Source organism: Hirundo rustica, chromosome 6 (genome assembly GCF_015227805.2).
Source record: "Hirundo rustica isolate bHirRus1 chromosome 6, bHirRus1.pri.v3, whole genome shotgun sequence".
Classification (NCBI taxonomy): Eukaryota; Metazoa; Chordata; class Aves; order Passeriformes; family Hirundinidae; genus Hirundo; species Hirundo rustica.
In genome coordinates, this window is record NC_053455.1 from 24,008,952 (window position 1) to 24,033,531 (window position 24,580).

The 24,580-nt window shown below is 39.6% G+C and overlaps 2 protein-coding genes across 3 annotated transcripts; one reads left to right on the plus strand and one right to left on the minus strand.

Annotated features, from left to right (window-relative positions):
* The first annotated feature begins 173 nt into the window (after positions 1 to 173).
* On the plus strand, positions 174 to 5,584 carry TRAPPC6B (trafficking protein particle complex subunit 6B). Its single transcript, XM_040066747.2, has 6 exons — positions 174 to 887; positions 970 to 1,037; positions 2,061 to 2,178; positions 3,629 to 3,712; positions 4,671 to 4,764; positions 5,402 to 5,584. Exons 1-6 carry the CDS (start codon positions 807 to 809, stop codon positions 5,431 to 5,433), a joined length of 477 nt encoding a protein of 158 aa, XP_039922681.1. The 5' UTR covers positions 174 to 806; the 3' UTR covers positions 5,434 to 5,584.
* A 727-nt stretch (positions 5,585 to 6,311) lies between these two features.
* Positions 6,312 to 22,301, minus strand: GEMIN2 (gem nuclear organelle associated protein 2). Of its 2 annotated transcripts, XM_040066744.1 has the most exons (10): positions 22,130 to 22,301; positions 21,528 to 21,612; positions 20,280 to 20,369; positions 18,273 to 18,332; positions 17,991 to 18,101; positions 17,358 to 17,402; positions 16,592 to 16,660; positions 7,644 to 7,754; positions 7,376 to 7,434; positions 6,312 to 6,718 (listed from the first exon to the last, which is right to left on the minus strand). In XM_040066744.1, exons 1-10 carry the CDS (start codon positions 22,249 to 22,251, stop codon positions 6,679 to 6,681), a joined length of 792 nt encoding a protein of 263 aa, XP_039922678.1. In that variant the 5' UTR covers positions 22,252 to 22,301; the 3' UTR covers positions 6,312 to 6,678. The 2 variants fall into 2 exon arrangements, with proteins under 2 accessions (XP_039922678.1, XP_039922679.1); XM_040066745.2 differs by lacking the exons at positions 6,312 to 6,718; positions 7,376 to 7,434; positions 7,644 to 7,754 and adding an exon at positions 12,978 to 13,429 and having other exon boundaries at positions 22,130 to 22,275.
* Positions 22,302 to 24,580: the final 2,279 nt, after the last annotated feature.

Below are 24,580 nucleotides of genomic sequence, written 5' to 3' on the forward strand. Positions count from 1 at the left end.
CCAATCACAGAGCCCAGAGGCAGACTGGCATCCCGGTCGCCCAACTAGCGGAAGGCTCTGCCTGCTAGCTCGATGAATCTGCGAACGGGGCCGCCGGAGTGACATGATGAAGAGCTAATAAGAACTTAAACGTCATTTCCTTGTAGCCCAATCAGAAAACCAGTCGGAGGATGCTTGTTCACCCCCGAGACACATCCTGCTTTTTTACACTCAACGGGGCCGAGAGCCGGCACGCTCGGGACGCGGGCCAATCACCGCTGCGCTACCAGAGGCGGCTGTTCCCGGCGAGCCAATAGACGGGGACGTTACTTGATGGTGGCTGGCGTGGCGGCCTCACGGGCGGCCCGTGCCGGGCGCGTTCCTGCCCTCACATCGCGCCCGCAGCGGCGTGGCGGGGGCGCTCCGTACTGCGCGTTAGTCACGGCGCCCAGGGCGGCGGCGAGGCTTTAAACCTCGTTCTTCCCCCGCTGCAGCCGACGTCTCTCTGCGGCTCCCAGCGGCGGGCAGGGGCGCGGCGCTGTCTTGAGGGCAGTGACACGCGCGCCCCGCCTGGCTCTAGCGGCAGGGTGGGCGGGGCAGCTCCGCAGGACGGGCGCGTTTGATCCCCGGCTCCGGCCCTCACTCAGGACCCTGGGCTGCCGGCGCTGCCGGAGTCCCCGGGCTCTGCAGAGCCTTAACGCGAGAGCCCCTTTCCCGGCGCTTCCCCCGCGGGCAGAACCAGCCCGGCCGGCACTGCTGGACCACCCCGCCTCGGCCGGGAGCTCCCGGGTGTCCGGGCCCGCCCGGAAGGGGCGGTGGCCCCGGCGATGGCGGACGAGGCCCTGTTCCTCCTGCTGCACAGCGAGATGGTGGCGGGGATGTACCGCGCTGCCGAGCAGGGTGAAGGGGTGAGTGGGGCCGGGACCGCCCCGGGGCCGTCCGGCAGCGGCCGGGGCTGACGCTGTGGCCGCGGCGCCTTGTGTCTTGCAGGAGAACGGGCGCTGCACCACCAAGCTGGAGAGCATGGGCTTCCGCGTCGGGCAGGGACTCATCGAGAGGTGAGTCCCCGCCGGGCCCTGCTCGTTCTCGGAGCTTTCACCTCGCCGGTAAAGCACACCTGCCCGGGCAAAGTGTGGTGCTCTGGCTGGACGGACATTTCCTCTTGCATCTCGTTCTTGCGGGGACCTGTGTTTGCGTATCGCGGGGCAGTTTTGGAGTGTGTTGTAGTGTGGTGTTGTCCTAGTGCTTCCCGTTATGAAAACCGAGTCAGAGTACATAGTTATTTTTAATACTTACTACTATCTTTAATTCTACTTTGTGTAGACTTTTGCATGTTTCCTGCTTCTGGTACGTTTTGCGGACTTTTTTTCCCCCCCCCCGATTTATTTCTTGAGCTTAATTTTATGACTGGTTGTTACTCTGTTTCGTTTTTGTAAAGTGCTCTCAGTCCTTGCTACTTCGCGACTGAGCAGCTCGGGCTCTTTGGGGACTCGGGATGCAACTCCAGCGCCCTCCTTCCGAGGTCGTGTGGAGACTTGAGTTTAAGTCATGCTTTTGTTGAATAAAGAGGTCCTTTAGTACTAGGTAAAGACCCTCAAGGAGGATAAAGGGAGAGAAATCTGAAATAAGCAAGAGAAAGAGGTCCCTTCTAGAAAATGGGAAGAAGTTTTACATGCTCGTTCCTATGTTAGAGCTTTTGCCTATTTGAAGGACTCCTTCCAAGGAGTAGTACAGGTGTGAGCGTTTTGTTTATCTTCTATTTAGATACTTTGTTGAAGATAAAACTGGTGGAGCACTTTCCACTTTTCTGTTTGTCAGCTGTGTTTGATAATCATGGAATTAAAACAATTTATTCTGCTATCATATTGCAGTTAGTAAGATAAAACTGTGTTGCTCTGAGGTTAAAATGCTTGATGAATGCATAGTGAAGCTAGAATGATACTGTATGATGGTTGGAAAACTAACTTTTATAATAACCTCAAAATTATGTTGTATAATACAATCAAAAAAGTTTTTTATATGTTTAATTGGTCAGGTTATGTGTACTATCATTATTGATATATTCCTCACTTTTCTTTTAGGTTTACAAAAGACACTGCCAGGTTCAAGGATGAATTAGATATTATGAAGTTCATTTGCAAAGATTTTTGGACAACGGTATTCAAAAAACAAATAGATAACCTAAGGACTAATCACCAGGTACTAATGCTGCAGATTTAACTTGGCAAGTTGGTGAGAGTTTTGAGTTGCTAGTGCATTTTTTGTTTTTCTTGGTCCAGAATTAATTACCAGATAAGAAATCCAAAACGTTCCATATTTGTTTTGCTTAAAAAGCGTGTTTTTCAATATTCATATTATCGTGTAGCTTTAGAGTACAATTTAATAATTGTCTGTGATGTCTTTATTGCCACCCGTCTTTTTGTTTGAAAAGACAAAATGCTTTGAATTTCATATGCACTGGTGCGGTGTTACAGAAAGGACAGTAGTGATTACAGCTGACATTTAAACAAGAACTTTTTAATCTGTCTCTTAATAAATGTTAGTGGAAAAATAGTGAAAAAGTGATATTACTCTCTCAACATCTATTTAAATAGAATGGTTGCTGTGATTTTATTTCTTTGAACAATGTTTAGAGTTTTCAGCAGTTGAAACAGTTGTACTCTGTTGAAAATACTTGTATGAGAAACTTTTCAGATATGCATGTCGGTAACATTGTACTGTATCCACATGCTTTCCTATATCAACAGCCACAGTTCTTGAAGCCAGGTCAAAATAACTAAAGGAGCCATTTTACTAGAGTAAAACAATCTTTTTCGTATTGAATAGCTTGGTTTTCTTATGGCTATTTCCATGTTGTGTCAAATTAGGAAGAAGAGAATTTGTACAAGGATTGTGCTAAATTAAATAGGTTTTATTTTTCAGTGACTTACCAAGTAATAACAGATAATTATTACTTTAGAAATCTGGGGTTTTAATTTAAAAAAGCCACAGTATTGAGCTTAAGGCCTTAATTGTATATGCAGCCTTAAATTAAGTTCAAGGCTTATGAAATTCTGAAGTAGCAGTCAGTAGCAAGGAAATTAAAATGACAGGTGTAGATAAAGCTATACTGTGTTTATACTTAATTTATTAAGATGCATATTGTTACACAAAACTCTGTTGTAGAAAACGCTGGACTTTTATTTTGATTGTCTGCTGGGTGTTGTTGCCTGTACTGCTTTTAAGAAAAACACTTCTCACCGAATTTGAGAATAAGAATAGAGATGTGCAAAACCCAATGAAAATTGAGATTTGAATGTAAAAATCAATATGCATTTGATATATTACCAAAGACTTTCTAGTATGGAACTATTTTTTTCTGATCATTGGAAGGACTCTTCCAAGAAATGTACATAAACGTTTTTTAGGGTTAACTGATCATATTATTGTCTAGGGATTTTTTTGTATACTCATAAATAAGTATATTTTCTTTTGATATTCCTTGTAAGTAAGTAATACAATTTAAACTTAAATCACATATGCCTTAATCTAAAGTTCTATTTTTCAGCCATATATATTTTATCTAGAAATAAAATCTATTCACAGAAAATGTGGATTTTATATTACTGCACATTTAACTAAACCCCTCAATTATTTTCTTTTTAAACAGGGTATTTATGTCCTCCAAGACAATAAATTTCGTCTCTTGACACAAATGTCTGCAGGAAAGCAGTATTTAGAACATGCACCAAAGGTAACCCTTCGATTTTATGGGGGGGAGTGCTCCACCAGTTTGGTTTTAATTACCTTGATCAATAGATCTTTAAATATAACTTTAAAAATAACTTTAAATTTTGTAATTAAATAGATACAAACACTTCTCTTTTTAGGAAAGCAGCCTGTTTTAGAACAGTAAATTTGATTTATAGTTCAAAAAATGTTCATGGTTGTTGTGAGACTTGCTGCTGTTACATTTGATTTACTTCATAGTGAAAGCTTGTCTGCCACTGTCACACAAATTCTTTCTCTTCAGAAAGCGTGTGGTTTCAGAAACTTTTTTTAAGATTCCCAAAACACATTTGGAAGATGCTGTTTGTTATGTAAAACAAGCTTCTGAGATGATGTGAATGTTCAGAAAGATCTTCCACCAATTAAAAATAGTTTTGAGTGCAGATGCTGAGTTAAGGTAATAGTTCAGGTAAAATCAATCTCTCTGCAGAACTTATCTTAGAGCACTTTGGTTCAGGTAGATTAAGAAATGGGACATTCAGTTCTGTTTTATGGTTTCTTAGTTCTTGATGTTAGTCCTCCTAATTGGCTACTGCCCTTGGGATTTATTTTTGTATTTGGTGAAATGTTTCTTCTGTTTTGCAACACACATTTTAAATATCTACAAGCCTTTTATTCTAATTGCTAATTTCCAATTGCTAATTTCAGCCAAGTCTTGGGAATAATCGTTTTAAGGATATTAAGTTCCCACAGGTTTAATGGAAAGAGAAAGTGACTCAAAATACTGACTCTAATGAGAACAGTCTGTGTAGTGAGCTCCACTCTACCAAATATTGGAGCTTTTGTCTATTAGAGACTTGATAAAGTCTCTCAAAACCTTTATGGTTGTCCAAGTATTAATTTGTGTTCTTGAGTACTTAGTTTCAATCGTTATCAACAAGCTTCACTGTTGACACTCACTTGAAGTGCAACTTTGTATTTAGTATTTAGCATTCACCTGTGGACTAATCAGAGGAGGCCTATCAAATCTGGGAATAAAGAGTATTGTAACAGCTGAAGTTTCATCGATGCCTGCATGTAAGTAGTACTTGGAGTATTCAGTTATTATCTGACTTGGTAACTTTCCTGACTGACTGTGTTGCTGTTATAAGCATTTTTCAGGGTGGGTTTTCTTTGAAGCTGCTGGGCCATAGGAGTCTGTTTTAGCTTCAGGATATGGCTTGCCACTAAATATTTTAGTATTTAGAAAATAATGACAGAGGATAAGCCTCCATGATGTTGAGTGGAAAGTAAAACTAAAAAGTTGTATTTACATTTAGAGGCATCAAATTTGTAAGGATGTCTGTCCAGGTTGTTAGCACAAGAGAAGATCTTTCTCTGTAAGAGTTAAGAATGTTAGTAAGTGAAGACCACTGTAACTACATAAGCGGCTCAATTAAAAGTTTTCCACAGACTTAGCAGAAATTTTAGGTTTAGTGGACAAAACTCCTGTGATGTGGGACATGGTCAACTTAGAGAGAAAAAGAAAGGAGAAAAGCTGTTCAGTGTGGAATTAAAATTTAAATGCTAAATTTAAATAATGGCTCAACTGCTTACAATTAAAATGTAATATTGAAATGTTCCTTACTATTTATTTGAAAAATTTTTACAAGAAAATAATTACTTGGAGAAATAATTCTAATGGTAATGTGATCTGACTCTGCTTTTCCTGCAGGTAAATTTCAGGTGATGATACAGAAGATGTAGAGCACATTCAGATCTGGGTATCTATTTTACACAGCCTTTGTATGTGGATTCAGTATGTTGGCTGAGTTTTGTATATAATATGTAAATTATAGCAGTGTGCAGCACAATTCCAAAATATATAATAAATGTTCATCAAAATAACTTAACACTATGCTTGTGTCTTGGTATGAAATTTATTCTATACCAAAGTAAAAACGTCTACATGGTAAAAACTCTGTACTCTACATATTCAGCAAAACATTTCAATTAGCAAAAGAGCCTGGAAGACCAGAGGCAGAGTTTGAGAACAGAGAAAAATCCTGACCAAGACTATATTTGAGTAAGAAACGACTGCATATTTTTTTGCCCATATATTTTTCCCCATTCACTCTGAACTGGGAGGCAGTGGTTGCTTTTGTATTTCTTTGATGGAGCCCATTAGCACGTGAGCCAACAGCTTACATCATTAAAGATGTTAGGTGGAGACCTTTGTAGGAAAGTAGTTTGGGCAGTAGAAGAGAACTTGTTTTTACATCAATTTCTCCTGTCCTTAAAATTAGCAGCTGTTCCTTGTATCAGAATGATTTATGCATAAGGTCATCTATACTGGCCAAAGAAGAAAATTTATTCCACCTTCTGGAATAAACTCAATATAATAGTTTTTAATTGCTAGCTACAGTTTACTTCTGAAATGTACTACTCAAGAAATAGTAATGTTTACATTTTACTGAAACAATTGTTTCAGTAACATGCTGGCTATAGTTGAACCGCTAAGCTGTGCTAAAGCTCAGGCACTAAAACTTGAAAAAACACATTCAGCCCTAATTCAGTAGACTTCTATAGTAAGACTATACTGTTAAATAATATGGAGTGAGAAAATCCACAATGTTTAAGAAAAGTCTTTAAAATCCTTTAGTTTTATTTAAAAGTCTTCAATTAAGTCTGTTAGAAAAAGAATAATAATTTGTAATGTAACCTCAAACTTCACCTAATAGCAGTGTCCATAGATTATTCAGATTGTAGAAATTTCTAACCAAGAATGTCGTTTACAAAGACAAGAGCTTGAGGGATGATGCTGGACACTTCTGTTACCACTTTATGATGATGGTATTGGAGACACTGGCAATCTCAGTAATTCACAACTGTCCCAAATGCATTAGTGTGAGGGTGTTCTGAAGGGATTGTGTAATACTTCAGGTCTGAACAGTGCAGTGTTTTGCTGTTCACTCTGATAATGCTGTTTGTACTGGATGTTCTCAAAACTGCCTAGGAAGGCTCGTCAGCCAGGTCCTGTTGATCGAAGTACCTAGGAATGAAGTGGAATATGGTAAGAAACCTCCAGTGCAACATATTCCTTACTTCAGGTTGTCTGACCTATTGCTTTCCAGCTAATCTTTTAGTGTTGCTATCATAATTATGGCTTCATTGTTCAGGGGGCTCATCTGAGGAAAGGAATAAGCTAACTTTACTCTTAGGTATATCAAGTCTTTTGAAAATATACTCCCTCTAGCCACCCCCCGGCTCTTGCTAGCTCAGTTGTTCAGGGGTTTTAGGGAAATACATTTCATAGAGACAGAATAAAGATTTCAAGAGTGGCTGTCACCCCCTGGCTTCTGTCCAAGCTTTATTCTCGATGTGATGTTCCAGGAGCCTGAGAAGAGAGAGTGCAAACAGGAAGAGACAGGGGTATATCTAGTTTTGGGCCAAGGAAAGATACTGGCCCGGAGCCAATAGGGTCAGGAGTAGGTATGATAGGGAAGAAGGGTTAAACTACATAGCACAGGCTTCAGGGGAACTCTGAGGGGAAAAACCATTCCTCAGAGGAACACAACAGTCTTTTAGCTAAGTATATTTCCTGTGTTGGCCCAGGGTACTTTTATTGACTTTCACTTTTTAAAGGATGTAGCTTAGTACAAATGATCACTTTTATACATTACTGGTTTGGGTGTATAAGTTGCATTACCTGCTAACTAAGCAGATTATCAAGTTCAGAGCTGATATTTGTTCTTCATTCTTGCTCTCCTGAAAAAGAGATAAATATTACAATAATTCTTTTGTTACCTGTGTGAAATAGAGACACTGTTACACGCCATGTTATGTATATTTCTAGCCTTCCCTTCATTCTCAAGCAAACTTAGCACATGCAAAGTTAATTATTAAGACTTCTGAAAAATGATCCTCCTTACCTGCTAAATTCACCAAGTCCTCTGCACAGTTATATTAAAGCTTACCTCCTGTGCCCTGACTTCTGAACATCGTCTTGCCAGCTGCCGAATGAGGGAGTGAGCTTCAGGTAGCAAAGGTTTTTCAAGGCATGCCAACAGTGCATAAAGCCATCTACCCTGTGAGGATTCAAATAACAGCTTTAATTCTGAGCACTTCCTTGAAGATTCAAGCAATTCATATTATATAGATCAGGACTGAAGTGTAGGTCTCAAAACAAAACTGCATTTAAGTGCTATATGCCATAATTAAATTTTGAAAACCACATTAGATGCTACATGATAGAGAGTTCTGTGTCTCTAGACAAGATTCTTGTGAGCACTATTCATGGATTTCCTGGCATTTTTTGAATGGTGGCCAAGATAAAAATTATTACAGCTGATGCTATTGTAGTCTGAAGGAAGGATTATTTTAGTAGTAATCTAAACATTATTACTTGGCTATTAAGTTTTAATTTCACAGTCTGTGAAAAAACATTCCTGAAGACTGAAAGTATGAACTCAGATCTTTGTGGAATTAGTGGTTATATCTGCTTTAAGATTTGCACCTCTGTGAAAATACGGCATTTGAGTTTTACATCTCTGAATTCTACTGCATTCTATACGGACTTAATTTCTGGTACCAGTTTAACTTCATAATTTAATCACAATGTCTAGTGGCCTTCATTCTAGGACCTAACCTCAAAGTCAGTGTGCACATTCCCTGCAACATACATACTGGTTAAAAAGAAAATAGTCTTCTACAGGAAAGGACAGAACATGAAAGGTCTTTAAGTGACTGAAAAAAATAGTGAAACATCATGTAATTTTTCATTACTCTTTTGCTTTGTGGTACTGAAGGAGATGAGATACATCCACCAAGGTCTTCTGTAGATATGGTGCCATTACACAGCTGGTCAGTCTAGTTGTGGCCAAACTCCATACCAGTGAAGCCTGTCAATCAGGAGTTCTTAGCAGGCTTGATTTATCACCACATGAATGCAGCTAAGCTTTCTGGTCTGTGCTGCATGTGGAAAGATTAAATGTGTCCTTGCCAGAACACTGAAATGAGCCTCTAAACTAAATTGGAGGTGTTGGTAAATAGCGTGGAGCACCCTGACAGAACCAAAACTGCTCTGATTCCTCTCCTCTCCTAAATTCACCAAGCCTCATGGCTTAAGTTAGTGAGGCGAGTGATACAAAGGGGATGGAGTTTGGGCTGTCCTTTTTATGTCAGTAGCTGTTATGGGTGGGAGGGGCTTCAGCTGGTCTGTAAGCCCGAAGTGTAAGTTAGCTGAAGAAGAAACTGCTAACAGCTGTGTTTTACCCCTGAAAGGAATTTCACCAAGGTCGTTGGCTTGGAAACTGAGGAGAGAAGGAGGAGATAACCTGCAGCTAGAAGAAGTGTGCTTGGAAAAGTTTTGTGTACGTTGGTTGAAAAGAGCAGTGGAGACTTTTTGTGCCAGTGAACGTTGTGTTTATTTTTTGTGACCAATGAGTGGAGTGTAAACTTTGTTAAGTGTATAAAAGATAGCATGCTGTGATAATAAAGAATCGGAAGATTCTACTACGTCACTTTTTGTGTCGTGACTGTCATAACGACGACATCTGGTGGCGCCGAACGTGATCTGCGGGCTGCAGGAGCGAGGTACAGCCGCGAACGGGAACCCAGCGAAGCAGAGAGTAGCGGGGGAAGCTGCTTGGTCCGGACCTGATTAATTTTGACACCTGAGGTACAGGTGAGCCACTGGGGATATAATGGGAAATAATTTATCAAGTGAAGAAAAGACTGTTTTATCTACATGGAAAGCTTTGTTGAAAAGAAAAGGTATTAAGACTTCTAACTATGCCCTTTGTAGTGTTATTGTGGGCAAAGTCACAAGATTTTGAGACTAATGCAAGTACTGCCTTTAGTGTTAGAGCATGGAAAGAAGTTGGGGAGAGACTATGGGACATGGTGTCGAAAGGGGACAAGGCGGCTGCAGATCTGGCTGCTACCTGGAGATTGCTTTATGAGACGTTAATGGAAAACAGAGCAGGATAAGAGGGAGCAGAAGGTGGAAGAATCAGAGCAAGAAACTAAAGTTAATGGGGAACAACAGAAAAGTGAGGTTCAGCTTAAGAACGGGTTTTTCTGTGAAGTAGAGCCTGCTGGAGCTACTTCTGCTGGTTTTCTCTGGGGTCTACTGCTGTGGGAACAACAGCAAAGACAACAAACTGATGATGCCTTAGTATCTGTCCCTGAAAAACTATTTTAAGTCTCCTGTGTACCCCTCCCCTTAGCAGCAGCTAGCTGAATTAAGTGCCAAGTCAAAATATGTTACTCCTGCACAGCAGTTAGCTGAAATAGTTTTACAGGAGAAACAAATTGAAGAACAAGCGGAGCTGTCTGTCCCCCTACTCCTCCCTGCACTGCATAAACAAATGAAATCATTAACACTGTATCATCCACTGCCTAGCAGTGATAGTGAAGATGATGAAATGCCAGTGACCAGAAAATCTGAACTGGTGCATGCATCTGTTTGTGGCAAACCCCAGAACAGATCTAAGCCTGCTGCTCCTTGGACTTTACCTCCTTGCTAAGTGACTGTGACTCCTCGACAGCCTCTACAATTTTGGGAGCATATTAAAAATAAAGCAGCTGAAGTGGGGGATTTGGATTTATTAGAAAAAATAGGTCCACCAAAAATGTTGGACATGCAGAGTGCTGATATGAATGCTGCTTGTAATAAGCCTATGGCCTTTCCTGTTTTTAAAGCAGCTCCTAATTCATGACAAAACGATAGCTATCACAATTTTGTATGGAAGTCTTGCAAGACCTCCAGGCAAAGGTAGGTAATATGGTATTAATTCTTCAGAAGTAAAGCAATTAATTCATGTTATTAATGCTGATGTGCTTGCTTCGTATATTATGCATCTTGCTACAATTTTGTTTCAGCCAGTACAATATTGTGTATTTCAAAATACCTGGAGACAATTAGCTGAAAGAACAGCTTTGAATAACATGCAGTTATGTCAGCAGGACCTCGTCATGCCATAGGAGTTGATGCCTTGTTAGGCAATGGACCTTTTTCAAATCTGGATTTATAGGCAAGATGGGACCCTCTAATTTTGGCACAGGCTCAACAATTAGGTATGAGTGCTTTAATTAAAACAATGGAAATGGCAGCTCCCCAAAAAGAGATATGTTACTATACAACAAGGGATAAAAGAGCATTTTTTGCAATTTATGGAAAAGGTTGCTGCAGCTATTGAGAAACAAGTAGATGATGAAAATTTGAGACAAAATTCTATGCAAAAAACTGGCTAGAGATAATGTGAATGAGGACTGCTGAAAAATTAATGAATCTTTGCCAAGAGATCCCTCTTTAGCTGATATTGTAACTGCTTGTTCAAAAGTTGGCACAGTTGAGCATAAAATGGCTGTTTTGGCAGCAGCCCTAGGGGCTCCAAAAAAATGTTTTACTTGCGGAGAACACGGGCATTTAAAGGCACAATGCCCACGATAAATCCAGGCAATAAAGTGAATTGTAATCCTTGTGGTAAATTGGGACATTATCCTAAAAAATGTAGATCAAAATATCATGCAAATGGACAGCTATTGCAGGGAAACAGGAAGAAGAATGTGAAGGGGCATGTGGGAACACAAATACCCCGACAACAACCACAAGCCCTCCCAGCACTGCAAAGCTATCCGTTTGCGAACAATACTCAGGGGCCACAAGTGGCTCTGCAGGGACTGATAGACCCACCACCAACACTGTGACCATTCTGCCAAGACAAATAGGTAAAGTGCCCCTTGATGCCTATGGTCCCATAGGACAGGGTTTGAGTGCCTTTTTAGTGGGGAGATCTATTCAAGGTGTTAATGTACATTTAGGCATTATTGATTCTGATTGTTTGGGACAAATTCATGCTATGCTATCGGTCAGTGAACCTCTTATTATTATTCAAAAAGAAACTTGTATTGCTCAACTTGTTCCTTTTGTGAGTTGTGCTCCAAATGTAGTGAACCGGAGTCATGGTACAGGAGGTTTTGGATCTACAGGAGCACCTCAGATATTTTGGACTCAAAAAGTGGCAGATCAGCGCCTGGAAAAACAATGCATTGTCACAGCTAAGGGATATCATCCAGAGACCATAACAGGTTTGATGGACATGGGAGCAGATGTAACTATAAATTCACAATTATTTGGCTTCAATCATGGTCCCTCACTCAAGCAGGTTTTGGAGTCATTGGGTTGGGTGGTTCAACTGTAGATAGCTTATCTGCTATTGTGATTAATGTAAAACATTCTGAAGGCCAAAAAGTTAACACCAGGCCTTTTATCACCAATGCCCCACATAATTTATGGGAATGAGATTGTTTATCCCAATGGGGTATCAAAATCACTATGGATTTTTTAATAGGGGCTGCTGTGCTGCAGGGCTTTAAACATCCACTTGCAAACTGACATGCTTGACAGATAAACCTGTCTGGATTGATCAATGGCCTCTACTGAAAAGCTTAATGCCCTGTAAGAATTAGTAGCAGAACAACTGCAAGCTGGACATATTGAAGAATCATTTAGCCCATGGAATACCCCTGTTTTTGTGGTAAAAAATACATCAGGAAAATGGAGACTTTTGCATGATTTACGGCAGATAAATGCTGTGATGGCCACAATGGGAGCTTTACTATGAGGCCCTCCAACACCCACAATGATCCCGCAGGGATGGGAAATAATTATCATTGACTTAAAAGATTGCTTTTTTATCATTCCATTGGCTGAACAAGATAAGGAAAAATTGCCTTTTGCTGTGCCCTCTTTACATCATGCTGAACCTAACAAAAGATATTAGTGGAAAGTTCTTCCTCAAGTAATACGAAATTCTCCAGCAATTTGTCAATGGTTTGTGGCACAAACAATTATCAAAGGTGCAAGAGCAATTTAGTAATTGTTATTGCTATCATTGTATGGATGATATCTTGTTGGCATCTGAAAATAGACAATAATCAGTTCTTGAACAATGTGCTGTAACAAATTTGAAAACTTTTGGTTTAGTTATTGCCTCAGTGAAAGTACAGAAACAGATGCCTTGGAAATATTTGGGGTTGATAATAACAAATACTCAGATTGTGCTTCAACCTGTAAAATTAGACATTGAAGCTAAAACTGTTACTGATGTACAGAAACTGGTTGGTGCAATAGGTTGGATTAGGTCATAGTTAGGAGTAACTAATCATCAAATGCAACCTTTGTTTGAATTACTGTCAGGGATCACTTCCTCTACTGATGAGAGACATTTGACTGCTGCAGCAAAAAAGGTCATAGAAGTTGTTGAATTAGCTTTGACATGCAAATTTGTTAACAGGATAGATACTTCTGTTGGTGTGCAATTATTTATTTTAAAAGATCATGAAATACCATGTGGAATATTGTGTCAATGAAATGATGATTGGGAAGATAAACTGCATATTTTAGAAGTTTATCTTTCAGAACCTGAAAAACAGCTTGAGGACTTTATGAACTTTTTGCAGATATCATTATCAAAGGTTGCACACATTGTCATAAAATCTTAGGCCATGATCCTGTAACTATTGTGATACCTGTACAACAATGGTATTTTGAATGGTGTTTTCAAAATAATAATGAATTGCAATCTGCTTTATCTTATTTTAGAGGCCAAATAACATATCATTTACCTTCTCATCCTGTTTTAACTTTGACTAGGGATATTCCTTTCCAGGGGAAACAAATTTGTTCTCCTGTCCCAGTTGAAGGTAAGGAAGTTTTTACAGATGGATCAGGGAAAACTGAAAAAGCTGCTGTAGCCTGGAAAAAAGATGATCATTGGGAATATGAAGTGATGATTCAATAAGGGTCTCCTGAATTGGTTGAACTTTGTGCTGTACTTTTGGCATTTACTTTATTTTCTAATCCTGTAAATATAGTTACTGATTCTGTTTATGTTGTTAATTTAGTTAAACATTTAGATCAAGCTGTGTTATATAATATAAAGGAGAAACCATTATTTGTCATTTGTCATATTTGCTGATATTATGGACTGCTATTTGTAATCAAAAGCATTTCTATTTTATTATGCATATTTGTAGTCATACATCACTACCTGGATTTTTTATTGACGGTAATGTTTATGTGGATTCCCTTGTGGCTGCTATGGCAGTCAAAATGGTACTTAATGTGTTACAGCAAGCTGTTTTATCTCATAATTTTTTTTTTTTCACCGATGTGCTCAGGTTTTACAGTAACAATTCAAGTTATCACACAGTGAAGCAAAATCAATTATTTCTTCTTGTCCTGATTGTCGTATGACTCATATTTCACAATATTACGGTACTAACCTGAGAGGTTTACTCCCTTTGAAGAATGGCAAACTGATGTTACAAAAATGCCTGAATTTGGTTGTTTAAAGTATGTTCATGTTACAATTGATACTTTTTCTCCTGCCACGGTTGCATCAGCATTCGCAGGGGAAACAGCTTGGGATGTTATTCACCATTTTTGCCACGCCTTTTCTATTTTAGGTGTTCCATCTCATATAAAGACAGATAATGGCCTGGCATATGTTTCACAAAAACTGCAAACATTTTTCTGTGTTTGGGGTGTTGATCATTCTACTGGTATTCCCCATACTCCAACAGGTCAAGGAATAATTGAATGTGCTCATCGTGTTTTGAAGCACCCCTCCCCCAGGTTCATAAAACAAAGAGGAGGAATACAAAGAGAGCCACCTCAAGCGAGATTAAAGCTGTTTATGTGTTAAACTTTTTGCGTCCTTTACTTGACTCACAACTGTCTCCTGTATTTTATCATTTTTCTTCTTTGAATTCTAAACAGCCAAATTTTTGCAAAAATATTACTGTATGGGTTAAGGATTTTATTAGCGGAACGTGGACTGGCCCAGTGGAATTAATAATGTGGGGATGGGGATATGCCTGTGCATAGAGGAATTTTTAGAAGAGCGAGGCCACAATCTTGTGATGGAAGGTTTGAACAATCCTTGCTATCAGGGTATGGCATAAGGCCTTGCATTGTTCTTATGCTGCTTTTGCACTGTGGGAATTATCAAGAAAGTAGCAAATATAACAACTTATAGGTCTTTCTCATGGGTGCTTTCTCACGGATACTGGAAGTCATGTTACAACTTGCTGTCCTTTCTCATGGATGCTGAAGAGAAATGCTGATCACAAGACAGAACAAAAACTGACCATGCAGCCAAGAGACGTGGACCAATGGACAGTCATTTAGTGTCGGAACATAAGTTTTTAACCAATCAGCTACTGTTTAGCAGTGCCTGCTTTAGCCTCTAATTCACATAAATATTGGCTTTTTAGAACAATAAAGGGAGATCAAACCTAATCACACTGATGTCCGTTTGATACTCGGCTCCTTTCTTGCTACACCTGTGTTTTGACAGAGAACGGTCCTACTTGTTGTGTTAAGCCTTACCTGGAATACACAGGAAGGAACAGGATGGATGGTCCCACAACTGAAGCAGAATGTGTGGGTGATACTGGCCATCAGGTGGACTGAAGCATGAATCCTCAAAGAACACTTTGTGAAGATGATAATTCAGGGCAAAGCAAATGGGGATACTGACTCACACAGAAAACCAAATTCAAACTGGTGGATGTTACCTTTACTTTAGTTCTTTGCCCTTCTCTACAGAGAGTATGGCAGCACTGAGTAACGTGTCTTCTACCATTTCCCTTTACATAGCACTTACTGTCCCAAAATAGAGGAGCTTAATGTACCTAGGGGAGAGGTGCTGCCTTTGTATAAGGGTGTTAAATTAGTAGCTAAAACTCCACACTTTAAACAACTATGTTAGTTGCCTATTATGACAGCAGCAGCCAGTTGTAAAGTTAAATGGATGCTACTTAGTTCTTATTGGAGACTGGACAGATGACTTGTTCTCTTAGCCACAAAAATGTAACTTTGTGTAGAGAAAAATTTATTTAACAAAAAGGGAAGGCATCATTCTGCCATAAATGTGTTATTAAGGGAACTGCAGGGTCTGTAATAGCATCTGAAAATCCATTTTCTATGTGCCTTGTTAGTGTATTTTTTTTACTGTTGGCACACGGTTATGGATGTCAGGATTTGGAGGGCATGTACTGTATGGGCTTGTAAGATCACAATGGGTCAGTTCAGCAAGCAGTCTAGATTTGAAGGAAGGAGTTGGTCAGTTGCAGGTGATTGAAGGATAGGAATGATTGAATGGTTTCCTTGCAAGTTGAGGTATCATTGAATAGCTCGGGGGATTGTTGGAAGCTGGACTGTTAATTTTGCTGGTGGTTGCAATCATTGTTTTGTATCTCCCCTGTCTGCTTGGATTTTTGCAAAGGGCCCTGCAAAAATTCTCAGCTGTAGTCTGTGGCTCAAATACAAAAAGGAGGAATTGTGGACGGGGCTTCAGCCCGTCTGTAAGCCCGAAGTCTATGTTAGCTGAAGAAGAAACTGATAACAGCCATGTTTACCCCTGAAAGGAATTTCACCAAGGTAGCTGGCATGGAAACTGAGGAGAAAAGAAGGAGAGGGAGATGAACAACCTGCAGCTAGAAGAAGTGTGCTTGGAAGAGTTTTGTGAACATTGGTTGAAAAGAGCAGTGGAGACTGTTTGTGCCAATGAACGCTGTGTTTATTTTTTGTGACCAATGGGTGGAGTGTAGGCTTTGTTAAGTGTATAAAAGATAGCATGCTGTGATAACCAACAGAAACCTTCGGAAGATTCTACTGCGTCACTTTGTGTGTTGCGACTGTCACAACAATGACAGTTATGTTTTATAATTTTATCCTTCCAAAAACAACTGTGAATACTCATTTAGTATCTAATCAAGAAAGTTTTGAAAGTAACAGTATGATACAACCCTCTAGAGAACTGTTTAGAAAATTAAAATAATGTAATAGAAAACTGCAAACAGTTTGTTTAATGCATTCATGTGCAAGTAGTTAGAATAAATTAAAAATTACCAGTTCTGGAGTAAACTTTTTCTCTCCAAACCAGCCTATCAGGTGTTCTAAGACACTGGTTACTGTTGCCTTAAAAGAGGAACAGAAAGAGACAATATAGTATCTGCAATGTTTTGGTTTGCTGGCCTTCTACCTGAAGGGTTTTATTATATAAAAAGTATTTCTACTCCACAGTATTTATTCCAGGTTGAAGTTACATGCAAGGGTAAAGTAAGTGTTAAAGTACCACTTTTTGGAAAGAACTTTGTATGAAATGAAGTAATTTTCTGTGTTAACGTGAAGTTATGGATAAGCAGCTACAGATTAGGCAAGAGGCATCACACTGACTGGTTGGTTGGTTTTGTATAATGGTGGCGAGTGGGAAAAGTAGTAAAGGGAAGATAACTGTGATTCTTCTACCCTTGCAATGTACATAAAAGTTCACAATTGAACTGGAAGACTGCACTTAAAACACTAATGAGAAATTTAAAAACACTGTAAAGCACCTATTGGGCTATTCAGCAAAAATTCAAACATTAAATGTGCTATAGAGCAACTACAACAACAAGATACTTTCAGAACTAGTCAATGAAAAATCTTTGCTTGTAAAGTTATTTGTAGCTGAGTGTAAGATAATGAATACTTATTTTCCTTCTGAGTGTACAACAAATAGAATTTGTAATAACTGCCTACTCTAGGCAAAGAAAAATAGATAAGCCTTCTGCAACAGACATGAGAAATAATGATTTAGGCAATGTCACTATATGATTCTAAGAGGTAGACTTACCTGATTCATCCTGCTTACAATGCTTAGCAAAGGGGGAAAGCCCACCTGAAAAAAACAAGCAAGTTGGAAAATGCAAACATTATCACACAAACGTCTTTGTTCTAATCTAGAACATACTAAAATTTTAATTTCATGTTCAGACACTTACAGTGAATTGAAAGTCTGTTCTGAGCTTTGAAATTTATTAAAAAAGTATCTTCAAGAAAGTTGAGGGTCCAGTGAAGTATCAGAGCACCTTGCTTCTACTGTTACTTGTTAAAGTTTTGGTTTTTTCAAAATGATGCAGTAAAGAACATGTTTGTAGGGTATCACATATGAGGAGGGTAGCCACATATCACTATGCAACAAAACACTAAAGCAGACTATGAAGAAAGCTTCCATTCTGTTCAGTGAGAACAAAGTAATGACTTCAGCTGACAAGAGATGACGGAACTCTTCAAATTTTGACTGAAGACAGACTCATTTTCTGCTTCAGTTAGTTTCTGCATAAAAAGAATGTACACTGGGACTTTCTGGGCTCACGAGAGCATACTTTCTACTTGGCACAAAGTGGTAATAAACAGAAGGATTGTTTCTGGGGGCCGCCAGTCTAGAAAATAGCTGCTGAAAATGAAATAGAAGTCCTATACTCACCTTCATGTAATCAATTCCTAAATTTTCATTAGCAGATAGTGCATCTATTTCTGAGTATACTCTTTCACCGAGGCAGAACTTCTTCCAGCCTTCTTCATCCTCTGATTTTGGCTGAAGTAAATAAAAATAAATGAAAACTGTGTAATACTGCTACCTTGAAGACACTGGAGAAAAGACTTGATAATACCCATAAATTGTTGGATGCAACTATAAAGCAAGATTAACTGTGAATTCCATAATTGGGAAAACAAACCACAGGATGCAGTTATGAATTCTACTCACCATCGTAACATTGCTGTCCAAATGTTGTGACCGCCAGTGATTCCTATGCTTGTTCAGGCTCTGAGGAATTAAAACAAAATCGAATCTCAGTTTAACTCTGCAGTTATTTTATCCTAGCCACAAGGACTCTTCATCATTCTTGAAATGTATGAAAAGTATACTTTATGACTTCATATAAATTAGTAGATCTATAGCCAGCACAACTGGCTAAATACTTCCCATGCCTCTTAGCAGAAATGTAATTAAGATGCTCATGCTGGGATTTTGGAAGTAATGTTAAAGCTGAAGGCATTTTGATGTCTATCACATAAGGTTAAGCTGAAGTAGCAAGCTTTAATGGTCTTCTAGACTTTTCGTGTTAGAACAATCTTATGAAAAAACCCACTTTGATTTAATCCAAAAGCACACATAAAGCCAATATCCTGTTTCCAACAGTGGTCTGTATCTGTATCAGAGGTCTACAGAATTGTTTGAAAGAAGGTAAGAGTGGTTTCTTAGGACATTTCTTCTAGCTGGCAGGAATCCTGTGTAAAATAAATCAGCCTGCTTAACAGTTACTTGTAAAGAGCTGTAAATGTTCTGTAGCAGATGAAACTTGTCTCCTACTCCAAACACTGTAACTGTATAAAGGACCACTAAAAAACACTCTAAGTAACAGCAGCTGATGCAGTGGTTGACGAAGTAAATTCTGATGCTCTTTTTTGGTTTTAAATACTTTTTAGGATAGTCTCATATTTCAGTGTTGATCTGGCACAGATAAGAAGACAATTGATTTGAGCATAAAAGAAATACCTATACACTGAATAAACCTTTAGATGCCAGTGTCCTTAGTTCTGCTAAAACCTTAGATTATGCCTAATATACAGGATGCAATGTGACCCCTCACAGAAACAGGGGTAGCTCAGTTACTGTTTACAATGTAGATGCAGTGGTACAGATCTTCACCAAATTTTCCTCCCTGATAAAAACATGAGCTGAAGCAGAGCTCAGTGCTAGAGCAGCTCCTAGCTGGTCACACCTCAGTACTTCAGGGACTCCTACAATGCACTGCAAACATGCTCTCTGCAGCACTGGAGTCACAAATGACCTCTACCTACGTCTTTATTATATTATCCATCTCACCCTGTTTGAACTGTGCATAGAGAATAGTAGAATCACAGAAAGATTTGGGTTGGAAGGGATCTTCACAGGACATCTAGTCCAACCCCTCTTCCATGGGCAGGGACATCTTCAACTAGGTCAGGCTCAGAGCCTCATCCAACCTGACATTTAGTGTTTTGAGGGATAGGGTACCCACCCCTCTCTGGGCAACATGTGCCAGTGTTTCACCACCCTTATCGTAAATAAAATCTTCCTTATATCTAATCTAAATCGACTCTCCTTCAGTTTAAAACTCTGGTAAAGCTTAGCTGAACTTAGAACCTTTACCCTTTGAGACTGCTTAATTTTCTATCCTTGCTGTGTTATTTCAAGCACAGTGCAAATTTACCAGGAAAGATTAAAATCTGTGCTAACTCTACAACCTTACAAATATGTTATACCAAATCGGTATTTCTCCTCATAATGGGTTGCCACCTCTGTTAACAGCCTCCTAAATGGACTGTATGAATGAACTTTATGAATCTCCTGATGGGTCAGAATCTACTAATTCTTAGTTAATGCTGAGTTCTGTAGAACATTTCCTGCAAGCAGTATGTTTTAATATAACTGCACAACATCACAGGGGTTTTTGTCCTTCCTCAACTATGCCATATCATTCAATCTAAATACAGACATACTTTTGTTGAAGGACAATTTCTTAAAGGTGACTCTGAAGAGTTTTATCAAGAGGTTTTAAAGCCACACAGTATATGCTCAATTAGCCTTCAAGAACTTGAAACATTTGCCTACAACATCCATCCTGCTACAAAATCATAACATTTCTATACTAGATATAAAGTTACCCCCTCTAAAGCACAGGTATGTCCTACCTAGACCATGCAAGACCCCTCACAGACTATCTTGTACCTGACGAACAGCTGAGAAATTGGCCACTTGCTGCTGCTGCCACTTGAGTGTTGGAGAGTATCCCTCAGGAGCAGGCTGACATCCAGAAATCTGAGAAAACACTGGCAATAATTACAATGTAAAGAGAGTTTTATAAGAAGAAGAGAATCAGTAAATGTTTACTGTTGGGTAAACAATATCCTTTAAATCTTCATCTAAGAAAGGTAATTTCATGACCACATCCAAGGCTGAGTTAAGATTTTGGTTTAGACAAAATATCTTTTATTTGACCCTTCTCCTGTGTACATAAGAAGGAAAACTAAGTGTTCAAAATGCATTGTCAAAGCATTACTTAAGGTCTTCCTTTCAGCAATTGTTCTGCTTTAATCTTCCTGCTCATAAAAAGCAGGATGCTGTTTCCTTATCTGAGACAGACACTATTAATTTTAGGCATTCCACCTGTCAAAATAGTATGTTGGGGAAAACAGAAGACAATAAAACCATCTAGGAAATTAAGTCTGATAATTAAATAGACTTAACCTCTTTAAAGATTAGCATGAAAGAATTATTAAACAAAGTCATTCTACAAGTCTTTAAGAGAATGTCAATGCACACAGATGAGATAGATGAAGACAATGGCTACAGAAGTTACAAGGTCACATCAGTATTAGAAACTTTCTTTGAGAAATCTAGTAGTGAAATCTCAGATTACATCACTGTCATTGGAGAAAGGCAAACTATTTGAAAGCAGATTAAAAACCAAGCTGGCAAGGCAATGCAACAACAGAAAAATCTGCTTCAACAGTAAGGAAAAGTTCCAATAAAATACTCCTTCCAAAAGGAAAGAAGTGGTGCTAGAATTTCATCTAACTTCAGTAAAGCTTAGCTGCACTTACTACCCTTATGCTAGATATAGACTTAAACACAAAGACAGGTATGGATATGTTTTTCTTCTAAAATTTATACACGTTTTATGATTAAATAATTGTAAAATATATCACAATATTTGATTTCCTCAGACAGTAAAATAGTCTGCTGTGTATCAAATAGTACGGGGATTATCAATTTAATCAGTTAGAAAGACTGCTGTTACCTTGCAATTGAGCAAGGGCTTATTCAAACACAGACATTTAATTTTGTAGACACTTTTAGAACCTAGCAGTGCTATTTACTTATGCCACAGACTCCCCAAAATTAATACAATCATTATAGTAACATCTTTCCCCTTTTTTTTTCCCTCTCAAAACGTGTAAAAGCTCTCAAACTTACTGAAATGTTTACTGTAGGTTTCTTTTTTAATTTTCTGGGATCTATTTGTGCCACGACCACGTCAGGACATCGAGCTGCTTCAATCCTAGAAAACAGAATCAAGTAGGCTGCATTTTTTCGTTCTTGTAACAGGTCAATGTGTATCGGATGCGTCTGAAATACTCATGAAATCATGGAGGGACCAATCAAGAGCACTGAATCCAGCTCCGTGCACAAGACAGCCCAGAAATCACACCCTGTGCCCGAGGGCGCTGTCCAAATGTTTCTCGAACTCTGTCAGCCCTGGATCTGTGACCATTGCCCTGGGGAGCCTGTTCCAGGGCTCAACCACCCTCTCGGTGAAGAACCTTTTCCTGATACCCAGCCTGAACCTCCCCTGACACTGCTCCACGTCGTTTGCTCGAGTCCTGTCGCGGTCACGAGGGGGAAGATACCGGTACCTGCCCCTCCTGCAGGCGTGTGACTACGCCGGCGAAGGGCAGCACCGCACGGCCGCCCTGGCGCGCCCCGACACCAAGCCCGGCCCGAGCGGCAGCGCCTGCCGCGCCGCTCTCGCGGGGAAGTGACGGCCCCGGCCCCGGCCCGTCCGCCCCGCCACTCACTGGACGCGCTTCAGATACTCCTGCGGCGTCCTGGGAGGCACGGTGGGGTCGAAGTCCTCGGCCAGGTCACAGTCGTCCACGGGCAGCAGCCGCGGCATCAGCTCCTCCAGGCCGGGCTCCATGGCCGCACGGCCCCGGCGGCAGAGCCCGCCCGGCGGCGCTGCTCTCGCGAGAGCCGGCCGTGTCCCCGCGCGGCGCTCAGCGCCGCCCGCACGCGCTCGGCCCCGCGCTCTCACTGCCGCCGCCGGCTCTGGCGCCTTGGTTGCCCTGGGAACCACCGGAGGGAAATAAAGGAAATACGGCCGAAGAGCGGTGGCAGAAAGGGGTTTGCCGATTCACTACCCATCAAACCAGGCCTATTTTTGTGGTTGAATAGGTGTAAACCTTTAATAACTTGTTTCGTTAGGCCCCGTGCCATTATTCTGATACACTGTAGTTTTTGCCAAAGGTCCTTTAAAGCTCACCCATTAGTACTCTCCTACCTGTGAACACCCAGTATTCATAATATTTGCCCCTTCCTTGAAATGCTTTGAGATCTGTGGTTAAAGGCAGTTACATAGAAGTTAATGGCTATAAGTTTACACAGAGTTCCCATTCTGGAAGGGTCAATGCCTGAGTTGTTGCCGTATGAGTTTTTCAGGACTATAATGTGAGAGCACCCACATGCCAGAAAGCAAGGCGGCATTTGCACAAAGGTGCATTTTTTCCCCCAGGTAAGATAGAAAGAAGAAGGATAATGCTATAATCATTTACATTGTGTACTATGAAATTCCTGTTACACAAAATAGAGCTATTAGTTCTGCCTGCAAAGTCAATTTAGATCTAATATTTCAGAGTAGTTTTAGATACTTCTGACATAAATTAATTTTTTTTTAATCCCCTGCAAGTCTGTATTTCAGTAGTTCTAAATAAACATCTACCTCAACTCCTCCTCTCCAATGGCTTTTGTTTGTTTTAAGGTGTTTCCAAAAGCACCTACGTGTACCAGGGAGTTTTCTTTCTGAAACCCGGATCTAACGTCCTAGTCGAGTATGCAACAATTGCAGTCACCACTGGAAATAAAACCTGCTTAGTTAAGCCTACAGTGATAATTTTGGAAAAGCTGACTGATGATCAAGACAAAAACTTTGGTGAGTCCAGCTATATAAAGTTCATTTCTAATACTTTAGTAATATTCAGAACTTATTTTTCCTATTTGTTGTAAAGTCCAGAAGTATGAACAGAAAGAGAATCCTCAGATATAAATACACTTTGAATATACTTTCTATCTTAAGATTACTTTTTCTGGAACTTTCCATTGATACTTTTTAAACAAAGGAACAATATTTTTAATTATTGCAGATAGTCTTCCACAGGTAATAAAATTGTTCCTAACATGTCTTACCAACAACGCTGATGCAATGGCTAGCAAATATGACTCAGTGGAGAAAGGAAAATGAAACTGGAAATGTATATATTTCTTCTCAACTGCTTAGGTATTAAGGGAAAGTACTTTTCTAAAGAAAGGGGGAGCTGCATTAAGGGATATGCCCTGTTGGCTTAAAAAAAAAATAAGTAACAAAAATTCTGAATTATGAAAAATTAAAACACTTTCAGTCTACATTCTAGATATAGCGATGGGGAGCTAACAAAATATTTTGTTATGAGTAAATGAGTTTATATCTATTTTCTACTTTTTTCTTTCTCCTTGGTTTTCTCTGTGGTTCGTACCATCATAACAGCTGCAAGACTTTTCTTTAAGTTTAGAGCATTGGATTGAGTTATTATGTAATGAAATTTAATTGTGCTGAAGATTAACTAATTTCTTTTATTTGTAGTGAACTTTCAGAGTAGTATTACTTTCCTGTTTTCCCTTCTTGCCCTTTGTCTTTAAATGTCAGCTGCCTCTCAAGTTCATGCTGCAGTTTAGACTTCAGTACTTGCCTCTTTTTTAAGTAATTTTCTGAAAATGTTTCACAAGGTATTTGAATACTTTTGAAATCACAACACTTTCTGAGCATCTGTTTGAAGTTCAAAGTGTTGTGGGGTTTTGGGGTTGGTCTTTTTTTTCTTTGGAGTTCAGAATAAGGATGTTACATGGCATTGGCAAGCTGCTGCTTAATACTCCCAATAAATGGCAGTGAGATTTGTGGACAAGGAAATTTAAAATCCCTCCTGTAAATTCTGCTGTTGTTTACCAGTTCATGTTTTTAGACTGAGGAAGACTGGTAAACCATACTGGAGATAGTAATGGCAAAGAAATTCTATCATAATCACATTTGACATAGAAGAAAAGAGGATAAGGTTGCTCTAGTCATTTCTATTTGCTTGATGATCAAAGAATGTTTTCTGAGTTGCAGTGAAGGAGGGAGAATATGGTAGTCAGTCAGAATTGTTTTTCAGTCGTCCCCCATATCTGGATTAGTTGCACTAAAACATGTTAGGAAAGACAGAGGTTATTGTCGTGGCCTT